We start from the raw sequence: 21,258 nt of genomic DNA, 5'->3' as shown, positions 1-21,258 counted from the left end.
ATACTACAGCATGGCAGTATATGGAGATTTTCCTCATCATTCATTACAATGTGCTATCAGCACATTGTAATAAAGGGGTTAAAACAAGAGTCTCGGGCCCATGCACCGCCATCTTTTTGAAGCTGCCGGCAGCTTTGCTGGCAGCGATCGCTGTGATATGCAGCAAAGACTTACCGGCTATGGATACAAGGCCAAGGTTAATATTCCCTGACGCGCATTTTGCATTACCCTCCGCTTCCTCAAGCAGAGGTAACGCAAAATATTTTGAATTATACTTTTTGGTAATACTTAGGTCATATGGCAATATAGTCTTGTTGGAGTTCTATTCTTGACGTTTTTAACTATATTTCATTTAATTTCCTAATTAAGAATTGATTTGATGAATACTCTTGAAGTTGTTTGGTTTGTATCTCTATGTAAAGAGTTGGTCATAATCGATTTATAGGAGGGACACTTGTGTCAGCCATCCTTCACACGGTATATGTCTGTAACAGTTCGTTCAGTACCATTTGCATTGCATAGCTTTCACCAAAGTATTCGTTACAGATTTGCAAAAATCTTTGCTCCATATATCTGGTAAAAATAAGGCTTTAGGGCATCTGGGTATAAATATCTACCACATGCTCTTGGGGGGGGGGGCTGATTGTCAAATGTAGCAGCATAATGATACCCTCTAGAACCATCTTTTACTGATTCAGCTGCCCGGCCTTCAATTACTTTAGAATATATTTCCAAGCGACTTTAGCGACTTGGAATATATACATCTGGGTAATACTCCGGGCCATTAGGCGCAACGGACTATAAGGTGCATCAGTCCTAGACGCCTTATATATGGAATAATTCCATATATAAGGCGCATCGGACTATAAGGCGCAGGGTGGCCGGGGCCGTGGCGGAGGTCCGGGGGCGTGGCAGAGCGGAGACAGACCGGAGTGGAGAGGTGAGCGGGGAAAGGGGTCCCTTCAGGTGGAGGATGGCAGCGGACCCTACTTACATAGGTCCCCGCTACCGGAGACAGCAGATCTCCAGTGGGAACTGCAGACCGACGCGGCAGAAGTTGTTCGTGCCGTGTGGTCTGCAGTTCCCGCTGGAGATCTGCTGTCTCCGGTAGCGGGGACCTATGTAAGTAGGGTCCGCTGCCCTCCTCCATACATAGGGCGCACCGGACTATAAGGCGCACTTTGGATTTCTAAGGAAATCCTAGGCTTTTATGTGCGCCTTATAGTCCAGAAAATACGGTAAACAAAATTAACTTCAAGGAAATCAACCACTTATATTATGCATGTGTGAGCTAAGCTTTCTGATTACTGTGGTACTTTTATTTTTACCGGAAACCAAGGAAAAAGTTTTAAAATCAGGCTCAGGTGAGCATCACTGCTAAGGCACTCAGCACTCTGTCTACACTGCTAGAAAGAAGTGGAGAACCTGAACCCTTTAAAACTTTTTTTCCTGCAAAAAAAAATAAAATAAAAATGCGTGATGTCTGTAAGAACACGCTGAAGTAGAAAGTGATCTTAGCTTAGTTCATAAATATGAACCTAAACTAGGACAGCACAGATGTTCCAGGATAACAATAAATGCCATTGTTCACACTAAGTTTGTCCGATTCTTTTTCTTCCTTCCGGTCTCCTGACCCCATACCTAACTATATCTGAAGAACCAGATTGGGTAATAATGTAGTTCATATCCTCATTTGTTGTGTTATAAGTATTTTTGTATGTATATATATTTTTTCTTTTAGGAAAAAACAAAACACTCAAAAAAACAAAAACACAAGACTTTTATTTAGCAAAGCTAGAGATCATGTGTAACCTACAGTAAAGCTTGATGTTCTTGGCAATATTGATAAACTATTTAAATGATCATGTTTTGGGAAATGCATAAGAATTTGCCAGGAATACTTTTTATTTTTTAGTTTTTAGCAAGCCACGGGACATCTAACAGCACAGAATACTGTTGTACTGCCTTTTAAGAATACTAAAATGCTCAAATTTAAAAATCCAAGCTCTTTATCCCCTCATCTTCTCTTGAATGTTTGTCTAATTTTGCCTTAAATCACATTTCAAAATATTCCAATATTCATCTTCTGTTATTCTGTGGAGCAGGAGATGAATGATTCTTGGATTGTAACTTACCTGTGATGTCACTGTTGTTGCCATTTTGTGATATCTGCACTTGTACATTTTGAAAATAAAGGCTTGTTAGGAAAAAAAAAAACAAATATTTCTAATAACAGAAAGGCAGACTTACTTTGATCTGTTGTCAAAATGGTTACATTGTACTGATGGCTTGGAAGTTCTTTTGACTCATAATCCAAAACTTTTGCGGTTGTTATCCGTCCTGTATTTGCATCAACGTTAACATAGGACAGTGGATCTGACAAAATCTTGTACCTGTGGTAAAAGATTAATAGAGCACTAAATAACATTAAAGAATTTTTACAAAAAGCAACATCAGTGAATAGAGATGAGCAGACCCCATGATGGCGTCTCCCTAGCTAATCATAGCCATGGCTAGTTGCCAGGGACGTGGATTTGCCAGATTGGGTCCTGCTGGCGTGACCTTGACATATTGGTGGCTGCAGAGCCAAACACAAACATCAGTTCTGCTCATCTCTACCTGAATATATTTGTTTTCAGTGCAAAACTAAGCTACACCTGGCTTAGGTTGTCCGTGGTATTGAAGTTATACTCCATTTATCAAAATGGACAACTGTGTTGCATTTCCACATGCCAGCAGCATGATTTTCTAAATTCATTAACTTCACTAACACTTATCATATAGATACACCAAATGGATCTAGAATGTCACATACCGTACTCCAGCACTGCTATCAGTTTCAGGGTCAAAAGCTGGAAAGTCTGCAACAAGTGTTCCGATTGTCTGATTTTCATTCAATTGTACTTGTTTAAATTGGGGTCGGCACTCTGGTCCTTCATCCACATTTTTTACAATGACCGTAACTGGAATAGTGTTTACAGCACTGGTCTTTGACCCAGACTGTGTTATAATAGCCACTTCATTGGCAACTGCAACTTGCAACAGAAATTGCTTGGTTTTCTCATAGTCTATTGGCTAAAAACAGAAAAAAAAAAACAGCTTTGAGAAAAGTAACAAAGAAAACATGGAATTTAGCTGAATAATTGAATGTTATAAAGATGATCTAAAAAAACTGAAAATAAACATGAAAATTTAAAATGATTTTTACCTTGATAACACTGAGAAGTCCTTCATTTGTTTTTGGGTCAGTAGTTATGTTGAAATGACCCAACTCATTCCCTTTGGTGATTGAAAACACAGCTCTCCAGTTTGCTGTGTTAGGCATATCGTTGTCCATTACAGGCATATGGAGTAGGACCATCCCGCTTTCATTTTCATTTACTTCTACCTGGTACTGACAGATAAATAGGAGACTATAAGTGCACAATTCAGGGCATGGAAATAAGAACGATATATTAATAAATTAATTAAAACGCTGCAATGGCTAATGTTTCTTTGTGTAGATGTAGATGGCTGATGTAGAACTATAGGAGCTGATGACATAGCTTTAGGGGGGTTTTGCAAATGATACAGGATTAATGCATATTGGCAAAAGACAACATAATGGTGCAGGTATCCTTATCCAGATGTTCTCTTTTGTACCTCACTGAAGAGCAATGCATACTTAGGAACTGATGCATTAAGCTGTAGGCAAACATTGAAAAGTCTCAGACTAGGGTGACAGACTAGGACATGACATCAGTATGTTAATCACAGAACACCATTTAAACATAGTGGGTGGAATGTATTAAAACTGGCACATGGGGAAGAGGGGGGCATATGATATATCTCCCCTATGTCTGGCCAGATACATCAAGAGGCTTATTCTTAATATTCTCCCAGCCAGTACACTGCACACCAGATTTCCTAAGAGGGTCTGGCTTTTTAGTAAATGTGGTGGCGAGTACATGCCCAGAAAAGAATCCCTGCCAAAGGCAATAGTAGATACGGCAGGTTGGGGCTTTCATTGCCCCACCCACTTTTAGGAAAAGTGGCATGCAAAGGGATAAACTGCCAAAAACTATCTTGGTTTTGTCTGAAAAATTGGTGAATAAGGTATAGTCCACATCCCCCAGTGTATTATACTTACTGATTGCTTTACAAACGATGGAGCAAAATCATTGCCATCAACAACAGTTATAGACATTGTTCCAGTGGAAGATAAATAGCCAATTTTTCCATCCATATCACGAACTTCAAGTAAAAGGGTGTAATGGTCTTGAGTCTACAAACATAAGCATAGGTGGTCAGGGCTTGAAAAATCAGACTTCTGTCTACAGAGAAGTTGTTCTTCAGCGTTTGCCTAAGCAAATCACTGAAGTTGCTTATGTTCTTCATCTGATAAACGCATTAGTCATTGCTGACTTCAAGCCTTTGACACAGGAGAGAAAAGAAGCCAATCTGAGCCTTAGAGGACCAGAAAGTATGTTACTAGACCGCTAAATCTCACACTAATATGATAGTAGATCTTCACACAAACCTTTACAGGTCAGTTGATTCAGATAGAGGAAGACATTAAAGGGTTTATTGAGTGAAAGTCAAAATTACTTTTCTTATAACATATAGTATCCTAAAATGATATATTAAACTGACTTTTATGCTATATACAAGTATCAAAGTCAATACCTGAGGGCACACATTTTCAAGCACTACTACAGTATACCACACACTTAGGGTCGAAACAGATGTATGATAGGAAAATGTAGTACCTCTCTGTCCAGCCTGTTAGAAGATGTAGTTATTATGCCATATTCTGGATGTATGTTAAACATAGGAGGTACTGGAGGAATTTGTTGAACAATATAATATCTCAGCTTGGTATGTGCTGATCCAGGTTGATCTCTATCTGTAGCATTTACCCTTCCCACAATAGTGCCTATACAAAGAATAAAAGACATAAAAAGAAATATAATTGTAAATACACAATCTGTTTGATAATTAGATCATTATTTTATGTGAAATAACTAAAGTATATGGGTAGATGCCCAGTGCTGGATCTCTGTAAGCGTGGACCACTGCCAATACAAAGATCCGACTTACCAGCTTTGCTATTCTCTAGAATTTCTGCACAAAACGTTGTTTCTGTAAAAATGGGTGCATTATCATTGTCATCTTCTACCATGATCATCAAGTCCAGTGGAGATTCAGGTGCATAACCATCTACAGTTTTCGCATAACCCATAACCTTTAAGATTAAAAGAAAAAAAAAATCATATGGAAAGGCAGTTTCGAATGTAGCGCAACACTGCAAATTGTCACATTACTACATGAAATCAAAATGTATAAATATTTTTAAAATGCACATGGTCAGTTGTTTGACACCTTTTATATGGCTCATGGATTTTGGAGTTCACTTGCATAGAAAAACAGGTTAAAGATGCATCACAAAACTGGCATGTTGTGAATTTCAAAATCCATGGCTGCTCTGGACCTTGTGCCCAAAGTTTATAAACTTTAAACTCAAATTGTACTGAATTATTCAGTGGCTTTTCCAGGAAATATATGATTAACTAAAACTCTAATATTCCTTTTGTGGACTGGGTTATACACATACTCACTATACCAACATGAATCAACATGTAAGTGTTCAAGTCTGATGGCATGCTAAAAGCTTAAAAGGGTTATCCAGGAACCCTTGCACACCCACCAATCAGAAGATCATTGATGCTGTGTTTATGAAAAGTAGTGCATCTCCGACCGGTTCTTTGGAATGGGACTAAGGGACAACTCACACTCACACCATGTATTTCACATCTCAAACACTATTTCAGAGTGCGGTCAAAAGCAGTGCTTGCATTAGGTCTAGAAACACTATGCAAGCACATGGGGGTAACCAGCACCAAATGTCTTGCATTGTTTAATGCATGGAAATGCATATGCGATTGGGCCGATATATAACTATGATGCTTGGAGTCCTGTCAATAGAGCACTTTGAGGTCAGTTCTTCATAGACTGAACATAAAAATGAAATTACAATTGTAAATATTCTGATATTTTTAAAACTAAAATACGTTAAAGATATATTCTGGTTAAACTTCAAATGAAAAATGCAAGAGGGAAAAGAAAACATACCTGAAAAAAGGGATATTGTTCACGATCAACTTGAGCATTGATGTATATGTCGCCAGTTTTTTCATTTATTGTAAACAGTCCAATGGGATCCTGATCTACTCCCTGTCCAGTGATGGAGTATATGATGTCGTAATCTAGCTGAGTGTCAGACTGGATCTGCAGGAACAATTAAAAAAAAAAAAAAACTTTAGCAACTGTGCCCCTTATCTCCATGTGCAGATCATGCGAGGATAATTAGCCAGTACGTTTGCGTGCCAAAACATGCCACTTGCATCTGTTTGTACAGCCTTAAGGGTATATTCATAAAGCAAAATTCTCTGTGCACAAGACAAGGCCTGGAAACCTATTTGCCATGCTAAATTGTCATAGTTTATATAATGTTTATTTCTTTCCAACTGGAGGGGGGTTGTTTAGAAAGGTTATTTTACCAAGCCTGATTGTTTGTCAATTGGTATGTATTTTGGAGGCGTTTACACACCTGTATATACAATGAATAAAAACAGAGATGGACCAAACCAGTGCCAGGATTTTAGAGGCCAAGTTGTAGCTGGTAAAAAAATGCAGCGTGAACAGAAGTGAACTATGCTGCAAGAAAAATGAGCAAGTTATCTGACCCAGAATTATTCATACTTGGCCTGGGGCAGAAGTGTTGTAAAGAAAGCACTTTATTTATTTAAACTATAACTTACTAGTCGCTAAAGATCCGATTGCTGTCACCACCAACAATAACCAACCCACTGAGTGAGCTGCTGTGAATGTGCAGCCCTACCCCATTTACTTCCAAGCAAAAGAGCTTGGCTCTTAAAAGCAAGGCAGGTGTAGGCCTATGGCTTACACTACACTTACTTATAGTAGATATGAAAAAAGTAAAACATTGCTTCTGCAAAAGAAAAAAAGGTTTTGCTAGTGCACAGTTACCACAGCCATTTACTGGAGTGCACAACACATCTGTCCAAGTGAGTAACGGCTCCAGCTTTTATCCTCATCTTTCATCTTATTAATATACATGTATGAAGCACAACTGCTTGAACTTAAATCCTTTACTTTAAATGTCTCTTTGGAATGGTTTCTTATACAGACATGAAATTACCCAGCGAATCACAGGCCCTATCGTTGTTCTGAGAGTTCTTCAGCTGAGTGACAATCGTCTACTATACTGTGACAGTATATCGGAGAACAAAAATGTGAGGCCTCTCCACTCCTATTTGCGAAGGGCGTGTTCTGGTGTAATAGTTCACAAAGCTTACAAGGGAATTCCATCACCATTAGACTCGTACAAAATTTACTTTCCAAATGGCGAAATTTAAGAAAAGTTTGTGGAAATTTTTTTGTGTCTGCATTAAACTCTTAGTGAGCAAAGTGATCGATCATGATGGACTGTCTAGATACATTAAACATGTGTGCAAAAAAAAAAAAAAAAAAAAAAATTGTCAGCTTCCAAGAGTCAGTCTGGGGTTAAAAAGTTACTTAACGTTAATTTAAAAAAAAAACACACACAACAAAGTTGGACAAATGTATGAAACAAGTAGGTCATGGCTATGGTCATAAGTGCCACACTGTACCTGCTGCACATGGCATGGATATTTTCCTCTATAGTTCTCATGGACGGAAAAAGGCATAGGCCGCCATCTTCTTTTTGTACGCCTCAATAGTTCTCTGACATGTCTTGTTTTACCAACCTGAAAAAAAGCATGGCACATTTTAGAATTGGAGAAGATTCCCAAAGAAAAGAATAACTGCAGAGACAAAGAGATCGATATGTACGAGATCAGTGGGGGCCCTGGCAGTTTAACCCTCAGATATGATACCATTATCACTTACGTTTTTGGATAGGGATTATTGACACTTCTCTGTATAACTCAGCATTATCTTAAAGAAGTAAAACTCCAAAATCAGATTTTTATATGAGACAGCCTCCTTAGGTGCAGGTCTGATCTCAATCTGCTGCTAGGCTTTCTCTGTAATACTTCCACACTCTCAACATTTCATGGTAATTGGCCAAGAATGCTTTGATGATAAATGGAACAGAACAAGTTGCATAATGCTTAATCAAAGAATACAAAAAAGTGCTTTGTCATTGCACCTCTGGATTGCAGTTGCCTTCAAATATAGAAACCTGCAAAAGGTCAGGATTGAGTTCATGATTTCCCTTCACTTCATTAGGAGAATTAAAGGGGCCATAATCCATCACCTCCACAGTCATTGCCACCCCAATCACCTGGCTATGTAGAACTATGCTATGCTATGGCTCCTGCAGCATACTAACCCCATAGGATTTAGGACAGGCTCAGACCAGCAGGGTCATTGTGAATCAAGGACCATGCCAGGACTGAACTCCAAACAATGTTGTGATATATGATGCACTGAGGACCATCCTCATCACTGTGGTCAGTCTATGAAACAGTCCATGATTCAGAGACAATCCAAGAGCTGTGGTCCCTTTATTCTCGTGATTAGTGGCATTGCAATATACCATGCCTTTATGAGATGGCAAAAAAAGACAGGACTTACCTCTGCTTCATTTACAAGCTTAACATGAACAATCTTCTCAGTCAAAGATGAGGTATCCAGAATAATAATTCCAAATGACGATCCATGATCAGTCGTAGTAATACGTTTGGTAGAATATATGACATAATGGGAATTCACATGTTCAACAACAAAATCAGGATTGTTTGTACCGGCAACAACCTCATTGGGAAGCAGACATGATTTCAGATTTACTGGTGAATGAAAAAAATAGTTATAAAAATTAGAAAGTATTGGACATGGAGAAAGACCTTAAATATATAATGTAGACATAGCAGAAGAGTTGATGTATGGACCGCATTATGGTCATTGTACCATAAGATATTGCAGTTGCAAAGTATAATTTCCACTGTAAAACTTTGCTATAAAGCTTTATTGAATTGGCACACTTATATGCTTTTTAATCTCCATAATCCTACACTGTGTCGTTTATGGATATGGATACATGGGTGCAACTTCAATATGCCCTGTACTGTAAAGCCAGCAGTCGGTACATCAAACAGAAAAAGAGTCGGGACTCTTCAAGGTAATCCTGAGTTTGCAGTATCTACTTTGCATGATCCTGGTGTTGGTTATCGTTCAGAATATTAAAATGTGAGGTCTCCAAAGTTAGAAGGAAACGCTAATCAAATGATTATTGTACAAACTGAAGGTGGTAAATTTTATGAGAATGATGACAATCTTATTGGTTGGGGGAGGACTGCTGAAGCTCCTACCGATCACATTAACCGGGGTCCCATAATCCTTAACAGATGCAGAAGTGAGTCGAGCATGCAGCTCAGGGTGAGCTGGTGCCGGTACTTACTTTCGTTAGTGTTATAAACCGCGGTATCGTGGTTTTAACACTTTTTAAACTTTAGAGCAGAAGGGGCTTCGGCGCTGCGCGCAACCGTGCGCGCGCAACATCTCCGCTATTTCCTATGTAGGCGCGCGCGCAGCGCCGAAGCCTCCTCTGCTCTAAAGTTTAAAAAGTGTTAAAACCGCGATACCGCGGTTTATAACACTAACGAAAGTAAGTAGAGGCACCAGCTCACCCTGAGCTGGTCCCCGGTACTTACAGCTTACCCCTGCCATTCTAAATGGTAGGTTTCCTTTAATAGCATTGGAAATTGCTGAGAACAGAAATCGGGCATCTCTGGTACTCCCATACAGAGTGTATAAGAGTGCGGGAGATCAATTAGAGATGAAGGGACCTCTGTTCTTGTTGGATCCCCACCAATCTTATTGTTATCCCCTATTCACAGGATAATGATGAAACTTGGTACATCTCCTTTAATAACCTCCACTGCTGTGTGTAAAATGTATCTTATCTCTAGGAGTCAGCAGACGAGTCACACGTGCCCCTTTTCATTAGCTTATGGCAGTAGTGGAAAGCAAGCATGTCTGTGACTTACAGGCAATGTAATCACAGAGCTAGGAAGCCATTTTAGGAAAGACTCAACCTAGAAATCCAGTAAAGTCATGGAGGCACATGGAAAGAGCAGCCATCAGATATACAAATCATGTTTTTCATTCCTTAGGTATGTTTTACGTTGTGGCAGAGAGTAGCTTTAAGTGTAGAAACATTTTTTTCAACATTCCCCATGTGGCTATTGTACAAATACAGTACAGACCAAAAGTTTGGACCCACCTTCTCATTCAAAGAGTTTTCTGTATTGTCATGACTATACGAAATTGTAGATTCACATTGAAGGCATCAAAGCTATGAATTAACACATGTGGAATTATGTACTCAACAAAAAGTTGAAACCACTGAAAATATGTCTTATATTCTAGGCTCTTCAAAGTAGCCACCATTTGCTTTGATTACTGCTTTGCACACTCTTGGCTTCTCTTGATGAGCTTCAAGAGGTAGTCACCAGAAAAGGTTTTCACATCACAGGTGCCCTGTCAGGTTTAATAAGTGGGATTTCTTGTCTTATAAAATGGGGTTGGGACCATCAGTTGTGTTGTGCAGAAGTGTGGATACACAGCTGATAGTCGTACTGAATAGACTGTTAGAATTTGTATTATGGCTAGATAAAAAGCAGCCAAGTAGAGAAAAATGAAAGCCATCATTAATTTAAGAAATGAAGGTCAGTCAGTCTGAAAAATTGGGGAGGAACGTGAGGAATGCCCCAGGAAAGGAAGACCAAGAGTTACGTCTGCCGCGGGGGATAAGTTCATCCGAGTCACCAGAAATCGCAGGTTAACAGCAGCACAGATTGGAGACCTGGTCTATGCTCCACAGAGTTCTAGCAGCAGACACATCTCTACAACAACTGGTAACAGGAGACTGTGTGCAGCAGCCTTAATGGTAAAATAGCTGCTAGTAAACCACTGCTAAGGAGGCAACAAGCAGAAGAGACTGGGCTAAAGAACACAAGGAATGGACAATAGACCTGTGGAAATCTTTGCTTTTGTCTGATGAGTCCAAACTTTTTGGAGGCGGTGAATAACATTAAGGAGACTATGGGGACTACTACAGGGGGTTATGAGGACATGATATGGGGGGGGGCTGTGGGGCACGTTACCTGCGGCTGAGGGCTAATGGGGGCTATGAGGAAATGGGGGGCTGTGGACAACATTACAGGGTGCTGTGGAGGACACGAAAGGGGGCTGCAGAGAACCTTTTTGGGGGCTATGAGGACAGTACAGGGGGCATTTTTGGTGGCATACAGTTGCCATAGGAGTCCCCGGATGGTGAGCACTCTTTTGCGCCACCGTGCCATCGCTGGAAAAAAGATCTTTCTGGAAAGAACAGTCTGGCTGCACGACTTCATATGAAGAGGGAAGGAGTAAGGAACATAAGAACATAAGATTTATGTGTGGTAAACTCCACAGGGGTGACCCGTGGCTGAAGAGGAGACGTGGTGATGCCGGGCCTAATGGATTAGATCGAGAAACAACTACACGTCACCTTGTGATAGATGTAATAGGTACGGATATCTCCTCTGTTTTCTGTAGCTGTTAGGTACAGTTGTTATTGGCACAACCACACGTGAAGGGGGTTATGTACAAGATACACTATTGAAAATTTGGTACATATGTATTGGGGCCCGTGCCCCTGATCTTTTGCGACAATAGCAACGCCCCTGGGACCATGATTTATTTTTCAACAGGACAATGACCCCAAACACACCTCCAGGCTGTGTAAGGGCTATTTGACCAAGAAGGAGAGTGATGGGGTGCTACGCCAGATGACCTGGCCTCCACAGTTACCAGACCTGAACCTAATCAAGATGGTTTCAAGTGAGCTGGGCAGCAGAGTAAAGGGAAAAGGGCTAAGTGCTAAGCATCTTTGGGAACTCCTTCAAGACTGTTGGCAGCCCATTTTAGGTGACTAGCTCTAGAAGCTCATCAAGAGAATAACAAGATTATGCAAAGCAGTAATCAAAGCAAAAGTTGGCTACTTTGAAGAACTTTAAACTTCCCTGCCCTCTCCTGCAGCCAGGGAAGACAGAGAATACATCTGACAGCTTGAAGCTTACAGCAGCAGTGTGTTGACTGGAGATTACAGTCTCTCAGTATAAGGGGAGGAGGTCGGTGGCTACTGTCTTGTGTTTCTAACAGGCAGCAGCTAAAGTGTTAAATACTTAAAGGGGTTCTACAGGATAGGGGATAACTTGCTGTTTGTGGGGAGTCTCAGTAATGTTAAACTCGATAACGGGGGTCAGTTGTATCCATGTTGCACTCGGTATAAATGGAGCAGACCCTTTAAGTTTGCTGTCAAACCCCTTTGCCCCACAGACACCCTGCCAAATAGAATTGCCCAATCCTCCACAGTGCCCCGGCTACTATGCTTTCTACACCTTTTATTTACCACATGTGATTTTGTTCTTATTTCGTGGACCACATATTTCCATCTAAATAAGGACTTGGGGGTAAGATTTATCAGGACGCGTACGTCAGTTGGTTCTGATGTACAAGCCCTGAAATCCTCACAATTAATGACAAACTGCTAGTAATTGTGATTTCCCTTTTTACGTCACCTCCACACCATGTTGGCACTTTGATTTTGTCTGGTTGCACTCAGTCTCTAAAAGATTCGCCATCACTGTTATGTAAACACACACAACCATTTGTGGCCAAAATGAATTATCAAACAATTACTGTTTTTGTACATAAAACAACTCACCTTTGCCAACCATGGCTCCTGAGTGGATAACAAGTGGTACTGTGAGCTTCAGTTTGTGGCATGGCTTTTCAGAGACAATTAAGGGCTAAAAAACAAAAAAAATTTATGCATGTAAATATGATATCTTACTGTATGAAGTACCACTTCAAGAAGGAAAACTTGGCTATCCAAATTATACCAAATTCTAGAGAGGGTAAAATATAAGACTCACTTTTGAAGGAGTTTGTTAAGTAAAAAAGACACCATTTAACACACTTTTTCTTTCATTTTTCAATAGTTAGTCTCCCCCACACACAATCCTAAACAACACATACATAGATCGTATGAAGGTATTCAAAAGGATTATATATACACACATTTCTAATTAAAAAAAAAAAAATTACAAAAGATGCCTGAGAGTGAAACGCGCTGTAAAACAGGATATATTCCACCAGCCCTTGTTATAAAATGTTACAGGGTCTCCTATAAATCTCATCAATTCTATTCCACAAGAAAGAAAGACTATAAAGCTGCAGTGACTATTTAATGTGCTTGTCCATCAGCCTCCCTGAGTGCCCACCCCTCCACATTCCTGTGCCTCTGTGCCGGTCTTTCTGCAGTAACCTATGTTAGGGGTCATGAGACCAGGCATCGCTGGACAAAATAAATCAGCACTTCACCCTTCTTAGAGGGACAGCTCAATTTACCACTTATTCCTGGGAACAAAGGAGCAGTAGTCCAGACATTTGTATAGGATCTTTGCAGTACCGTTTGATAAAACAAGGAGGTAAAACTGGGGGTCAGCCGTCTCCCCTGTTCTGACAACAGATCCATAGCACCAAGTCCACAATCTTGAGCAAACAAGCATTGCTTTGGGCATGTTGGGCAAGAATAAAAATAAGGATCCTCAGGATGAAATTCAACAAGGAGTACTTAAAGGACCTCTAGATTTAGTTCATTAATAAGCAGAAACACAACATTTTGAACATTTATCAGACATACAGACAACATTCTATAGATAAAGCAGAATGCTAATGTATATACTGTAATCAGGGGGATCTTTATAACTGCTCTAGGAGACCCTTCTGCACCCAACCACTGTGCAGAACCCCAAATAACTGCATGGACTGCATGAAACGTAAATCACCCCTGGGAGTAGAACTTGAAAATATTTTATTGAAACCCCCAAGTAGAAGTCCTAGGAAATGAGTGACATCTGGATATACGTCTCCATATGACTGTAATGCACAAAAAAGAAACGCCCAATGGATTCCTACTTTTTAAAAGAGAAAGGATTTAAGTATAGAATACTGAAATACATGTATAATATTTCAATACAATGAAGCTTTTTTGACACAACTGTATCTGTCTGCCCAGCTCCTCCTACTGTTCTATAACGTGCTGCCAGATAGAACACTATGTACAATTTTTCTGCTTCTCCTGTTCTACAACATGTTGCTTACAGATAGGATAGTATGTACAACCTGTAGACACATATCAATGAGCAGGAATATCTAGTGTCAAATCTTCTGGCAGACAGTCATAGAATAGGATAATCTGCTCAGTCCTTCTCTATAACAAGACTGATTTTTTAATTGAATGAACTGAATGTGACCAGTTTCCTTTAAATCTGTGTAATAAATATCTAATTGGATTCTTTCTGGTACTGACAAATATTAAAAGGGGCCTACAGAAAATGAGAACAGCAAAGAATCAGAAATCCCCATCACCGCTGTGTACTTATATTCCCCATCTTTGGGCTCATTTGCACTTGCGTGTAATGATTCAGTTTTTCTATTTTGTTTCTTCTGTTACAAAAATATTAAGATCTAAAACTTTCCATCCTAAATCTGTATCTTTCTAATTGAATTTATCAATAGTCTATATCAATAGTTTTTTTGTGTGTTTATATATTTGATCCATATTTTCCTACACAAAATAAGTGATACAGGTAATGGTTTTACATTCGGAAACGCCCTATTAATATACAAATATATTTGATCTAACTTTCAAAGAACTTCCATAACCAACATGAAAGCTTGGCTGTCATTATAGCATCAACATGTAAGAGTTTGCTTTGGTTATTAAGTACAAAGAAAGAAGCTTTAGTTCTAAAATGTCTCTCCACATTCAGAGAAATATTTGTGGGAAACACAGAATAATCCAGTATAGTGCCACTCGTTCTATCTGTATAATCGTATTCAGTGGGTCAACTCATCTACACCTCACTTTAATTTAGGGGGAAATAAAATAAAGTTCTTTTAGGTTATTAAGATCCTTGCCAAACAGAAGGCTTACAATATATTAAGTATACATTGAGAAATAAAAGATACAATGTAGACTATATAAAGAAGAAAAATACATAAGATAAACAAACATTGGCATCTTCTGTAATACAATCTGTATACAATCTACGTAGCCACCTCCAATCCATTCCTAATATGTATACAGATAAACATTCACACCATTAATACAATGGACTAGGATCAGGAAATACAGAACCTACATTTCTCCTTTCACCTTCTTTGACTAAAGAAACACCACTCCCTGGGGGTGAGAGGGTCAACACACTGTCTGCATTAAAGCCCATGTCAGCAAAAGTATACAAGAAACACAGGTTCTTCATCTCTTATTGTATTGATGAAGAGGTTTATTGGAAACAATAGTTCTATATCTCTTATTGTATTGATGGAGAAGTATACATTATATATTGCTTCTATGTCTTACATTGATGGAGAAGTATATATTATATATTGCTTCTATGTCTTACATTGATGGAGAAGTATATATTATATATTGCTTCTATGTCTTACATTGATGGAGAAGTATACATTATATATTGCTTCTATGTCTTATATTGATGGAGAAGTATATATTATATATTGCTTCTATGTCTTATATTGATGGAGAAGTATATATTATATATTGCTTCTATGTCTTACATTGATGGAGAAGTATATATTATATATTGCTTCTATGTCTTACATTGATGGAGAAGTATATATTATATATTGCTTCTATGTCTTACATTGATGGAGAAGTATATATTATATATTGCTTCTATGTCTTACATTGATGGAGAAGTATATATTATATATTGCTTCTATGTCTTACATTGATGGAGAAGTATATATTATATATTGCTTCTATGTCTTACATTGATGGAGAAGTATACATTATATATTGCTTCTATGTCTTACATTGATGGAGAAGTATATATTATATAGTGCTTCTATGTCTTACATTGATGGAGAAGTATATATTATATATTGCTTCTATGTCTTACATTGATGGAGAAGTATATATTATATATTGCTTCTATGTCTTACATTGATGGAGAAGTATACATTATATAGTGCTTCTATGTCTTATATTGATGGAGAAGTATATAGGAAACACAGGTTATATTACTTATATTGTATTGATGGAGAAGTATATATAATATCAAGTTCTTATTTTAAAGTAGGTTCATAACTAGTTACATTATAAATGTCGGGTGGGGGGTGGGCTTGTATAGATTTTGCATTGAGGCCCAGCAGATATTAGTTACACATCTGAACCCTACGCCTTACTACAATACGCTGACCTATCACCAACACCGATGAATGTATTGAGCAAACAAATGGTTAAGCCCTGGCACACATTAACCAAAGTATATTACATATCTAGTAAGAATACACAAAGCAAATATTTGGCATATATTCTGCCAGGTAGTTACAATACTGTACAACTTAAGTGCGAACGTAGCAGCGCTGGGTTTGTCATTGGGCGCAGCTCATGATACGGTTTCTGTGTGTTTTACACATGACTGTGAAATTATATTATTTTCATGCACATAAAATGTGGTATAAATATTTAAATCACACACTCAGCTCTGTAGATGTCAATATACCACAGCGGTTTAGGATGATACAACATATCAAGGAAACAGAATTGTGGATTATTATCAGCCACATTATATCATGATATATAACAGTTGTTGAATAATATTTCGTCCGGAAAAAAACAAATAAAGCTGGGTTATGGATGTAGCATAGCTGAGTGTAACATGTAGCTGTTAGAGCCTTTATTTAGCAAATCCAAATAACACTCCCAGCCCTGCTACATCACTATGTACTGTATGTACCGGTATAGGGGAAATGATGGGAATAGGACCAGCTCAGAGCACAATATTCTATAAATCCTACAACATCCCAATTCCCTACATATCCTACAACATCCCAATTCCCTACAACATCCCAATTCCCTACATATCCTACAACATCCCAATTCCCTACAACATCCCAATTCCCTACATACCCTACAACATCCCAATTCCCTACATATCCTACAACATCCCAATTCCCTACATATCCTACAACATCCCAATTCCCTACATATCCTACAACATCCCAATTCCCTACATATCCTACAACATCCCAATTCCCTACATATCCTACAACATCCCAATTCCCTACATATCCTACAACATCCCAATTCCCTACATATCCTACAACATCCCAATTCCCTACATATCCTACAACATCCCAATTCCCTACATATCCTACAACATCCCAATTCCCTACATATCCTACAACATCCCAATTCCCTACATATCCTACAACATCCCAATTCCCTACATATCCTACAACATCCCAATTCCCTACATATCCTACAACATCCCAATTCCCTACATATCCTACAACATCCCAATTCCCTACATATCCTACAACATCCCAATTCCCTACATATCCTACAACATCCCAATTCCCTACATATCCTACAACATCCTAATTCCCTACATATCCTACAACATCCTAATTCCCTACATATCCTACAACATCCCAATTCCCTACATATCCTACAACATCCCAATTCCCTACATATCCTACAACATCCCAATTCCCTACATATCCTACAACATCCTAATTCCCTACATATCCTACAACATCCTAATTCCCTACATATCCTACAACATCCCAGCCCTAAGCTGATCTTTGCACCGCTCAGCCACTAGGCTGCACCTGGAGACTTGGAATAACTTCCACAAGTGAGGAGTGGCCTGATACCAAACAGAAGTAGAAGGCAGCAGATATTACACAGGCTACGAGTATCAGCTACAGGGTTAAGACACGGCTTTTAGGTAAAAATGTGAGATTTTAGTTCCCTATATGGAGCACTCATTACTAATATTACTGATGCTGTGTGATGGGGAGCACTCACCGCTAGCAGTGCCAGGTAGCAGCCCATAATAAGCAATCCTCTGTAAGGTCCCGTGGCCCCCATGGTGATCAGGGTCCCCGGCAGGTAGGTGTCCTCGGTGTGTGCGGCTTTCCTGCGTTTCCTCCTGCACAGTCTGGCCGCTGCCTGCCTCCTCTGCCCTGATTACACTGTGCACCTGTCCCCTCCCTTGTGGAAGCCGCAGAGCTGTGACCTCCCTGCAGGGCGGGATCTGCGCTTTCAGAAATAAACTTTTATTGACTCCCTCCTGTGAGTGAGAAGCGAGTCATATTCACTACCTGGGGAGGGCAAGGTCCTCTGCTTTGTGTCAGAGGCTTGTGTGAGTCACGGCTGGGTCCAGCTCCAGTCAGACACCAGAGCCCGGAGGAGGAACCTACATTCCTGTGTCCTCTCCACAGGACACATCCATTATGTCTCCTCAGGATGGTGACTGACGTGATGCAGCGCCTGAAGAATGTGAACAGTGTCACAGCTCTGCGGCTGAGGTCATGTAGGGCTGCCTCAGGCTTCCTGCACACCTCACATCACTTTTGTAGCATTTTGGGCGAATTTTTAATCTAGTTTTTTGACAATAGTCTTCATATGTTTTTTTTTTTTTTACCAGTGCAATCTATATAGTCTGGCACTTACTAAGTATACAATACCTACATATCAGACTGTCCACCATAAGGAGACCTTCAAATACAACCAGAAAACCCGCTTCTTGTATTGTACAACTTACAATAACCCTGCTTCCACTATGATTCTGTATAAGCAGCTACTGTTCACCTATAAAAGCCTCCTACTCCACTCTATGCACGTATTCACCTGGTCTTTAATTCAGCCATAGCACTTAGCGGAAAGGAGAAGAGAGGGGAGTGAGCGCCCTTCATCCCTCTCCACAGGATACAAATGGTGACAGGTTTGGCCCACAACATATTGCCGGATTGCCAGCCCTTGCCAATCATGGCCATGGCTAGTAGTTAGGATTGTCAACTGGAGGATGAACGGGCACATGTGTGGCACCGGATCCCCGCCGTCCCGCTATTGCCGTCTATGGGGACATACATGCAGCCGCAAATTTGCTGGCGCATGTATGGCCCCGCAGACGGCAGTGTGAATGAGACCTTACATGTTAAATACGGCCCAGTGACTTTGGAGAGTTGAAATGCACCGTTTTGTCTTTGTAGCTGTAGTCTTGCGGACTGTCTAGTACAGCGATGGGCAACCTTTTGATCTTGGCGTGTCAAAATTAGCCAAAAAACCAAGCATAACTCGGGTGGTGTATCACCTTGACAAAAAAAAACATGATTTTGTGATATTTATAGTTTAAATAACAAATATGTAATTTATTTAACCCTAGGTTGTGTGATTGATCCTACCATGTACTGCCATACTACAGTATGGCAGTATATGGGGATTTTCCACATCATCTATTTATTACAATGTGCTGGACAATCTCTCAGCCTCCCGGCTACTGCACCTGGCCGTGTAGGAGCCGAGGATGAAACTTAACTCACATAAAAGTGAAAGAATTCTGATACATGATGTCACTGAGTGAAATTACACTCTCCTGTCTGTCATAAAGTGGGAGACACTTATCATGACTGCCGATTTACTTTCCTGTCTTCATCCTTCGTGTGCTGAAGTGAACATGTACCACCCTTAATACGCCTGAGCAGCAGCTAATATATCTATATGCATCTATGTGCAAACCTTGTCATAAATCCTACAAGTGACTCCAATAGGCCTTGCACCAACATTCACATCCAGCGAGAAAGCTGGATAAATCACACATCAACCAGCCAAAAATCACTTTTACCCATCTCATCCCACAAAAAATGCAATAAGAACATCCTCTCCAAAATGGTAGTGATGAAGTTAACATTTTGAAATTAAGCCCTCACATGGCCATATTAACAGAAAAACAATAAAAATATTATAGCTCTCAATGTGATCCATTGAAAAACCTAAAAAAAAAATACACATCATATCCTGTAGTGCACAACTGTCATTGGCACGGAGGGAAGTATATAAGGAATATATAAAATGTCCTAGGACAGTGGTGGCGAGCCTATGGAACGGGTGCCAGAGGTGGCACTCAGAGCCCTTTCTGTGGGCACTCAGGAATTGCCACAATTTCACCAAACAGGACCACATCCATCAAATCTTCCTGCAGTCCCAGGCAACTTAAAGGATGCTGCTCTCAATGCTATTTTAAAGCGACACTTTACTGACTATTTTAAACTGCAGGAAAAGTGAGAAGGTGTTGACTAAACTGCATTATCTTTGGAGGTCATCCTGCTGGACCCACCATTCTTCCTGGAGAGAAAGCTACAATGATGGTCTGAATTTGCCCACCTTCTTTCAACTGCATTGGTTGCCTTAGGAGAGTCAATACAATTGAATGATGTTGAAGAACAGGTAGCAATAAGTTACTGCTTGAAATGCCATGTTGGCACTTCATGGTAAATAAGTGGATTTTGGTTGTAAATTGGGCACTCGGTCTCTAAAAGGTTCGCCATCACTGTCCTAGGATGTCATCAGGATACACAAGATTAGGGTTTATGAGGGTAACATAATTGACCCCACAACCTGATAGTTAGTGACTAAATAGAGTAGGATTTTGTGCAATTCGTGGACACACCGCATATTTATATTATTTACCATCTTCATTTGTGTAGAATAATAACAAGGACATCTATGGGTCAAAATGCTGTTTACACCCCTTTTCCTAGACAGGGTTATCTTTCTGGAATTCCTTACAGCAGTACACAGAGGGGGAGGGTTTGCTTTTTGGAGCACAGATTTGCACTGTTTTGTTTTTGGATGACATGCCACTTTTGCAGACCCTCTGTGGTGCCAGTATGGTGGACTTCCCTTTGCACTTTGATGTGACCACATTTCAGAGACTAAACCCTCAACCTAATTTTGACCACCCTGGAGATCTGGGGTCATGTGACTCACCAATCCCAGAGGCTTTATACAAACTTTACCAAGATAAATATTATATGGCTGACCCTATTAGGGTTTTGTGCTTACCCAGGTAAAGTTTGTTGATAGTGGCGACCCTCTTAAGGTTTCACTAATGATTTACAAATCCTGAAATAAACCAATAATTTGTTTAGTAGAAATGATCAAGATCGGTGCATTGTAAATGCAGTGAACCAGTCTTTTTCAGCAACATTCACCAAAAACACACCAAATTCATTAATAGATCATAAGCAGTAACGGGAACAAGAAATAAAGTGCTTTATAAGATAAATAACATGTTACCCGTGTCTTAAAAAAAACAGCAATCAACAAGACGTGCCATAAATGCC

The 21,258-nt window shown here is 39.7% G+C and overlaps 1 protein-coding gene across 1 annotated transcript in view; it reads right to left on the bottom strand.

Moving 5' to 3' along the window:
• Positions 1 to 18,182, bottom strand: part of LOC140132798 (desmocollin-2-like) — a 28,462-nt gene extending 10,280 nt beyond the window's left edge. The window contains exons 1-11 of the mRNA XM_072152027.1: positions 17,939 to 18,182; positions 12,758 to 12,842; positions 8,623 to 8,834; positions 7,674 to 7,790; positions 6,112 to 6,267; positions 5,080 to 5,224; positions 4,749 to 4,915; positions 4,130 to 4,264; positions 3,209 to 3,394; positions 2,816 to 3,075; positions 2,251 to 2,393 (exon numbers count right to left, since the gene is read on the bottom strand). Coding sequence (XP_072008128.1) covers positions 2,251 to 2,393; positions 2,816 to 3,075; positions 3,209 to 3,394; positions 4,130 to 4,264; positions 4,749 to 4,915; positions 5,080 to 5,224; positions 6,112 to 6,267; positions 7,674 to 7,790; positions 8,623 to 8,834; positions 12,758 to 12,842; positions 17,939 to 18,001 — 1,669 coding nt within the window. The 5' untranslated portion in view covers positions 18,002 to 18,182. The remainder of the gene's footprint in view (positions 1 to 2,250; positions 2,394 to 2,815; positions 3,076 to 3,208; positions 3,395 to 4,129; positions 4,265 to 4,748; positions 4,916 to 5,079; positions 5,225 to 6,111; positions 6,268 to 7,673; positions 7,791 to 8,622; positions 8,835 to 12,757; positions 12,843 to 17,938) is intronic.
• Positions 18,183 to 21,258: the final 3,076 nt, after the last annotated feature.

Source organism: Engystomops pustulosus, chromosome 5 (assembly GCF_040894005.1).
Source record: "Engystomops pustulosus chromosome 5, aEngPut4.maternal, whole genome shotgun sequence".
Classification (NCBI taxonomy): Eukaryota; Metazoa; Chordata; class Amphibia; order Anura; family Leptodactylidae; genus Engystomops; species Engystomops pustulosus.
The sequence above is the reverse complement of the archived record's forward strand: the minus strand, read 5'-3'. Positions and strand labels throughout refer to the sequence as shown.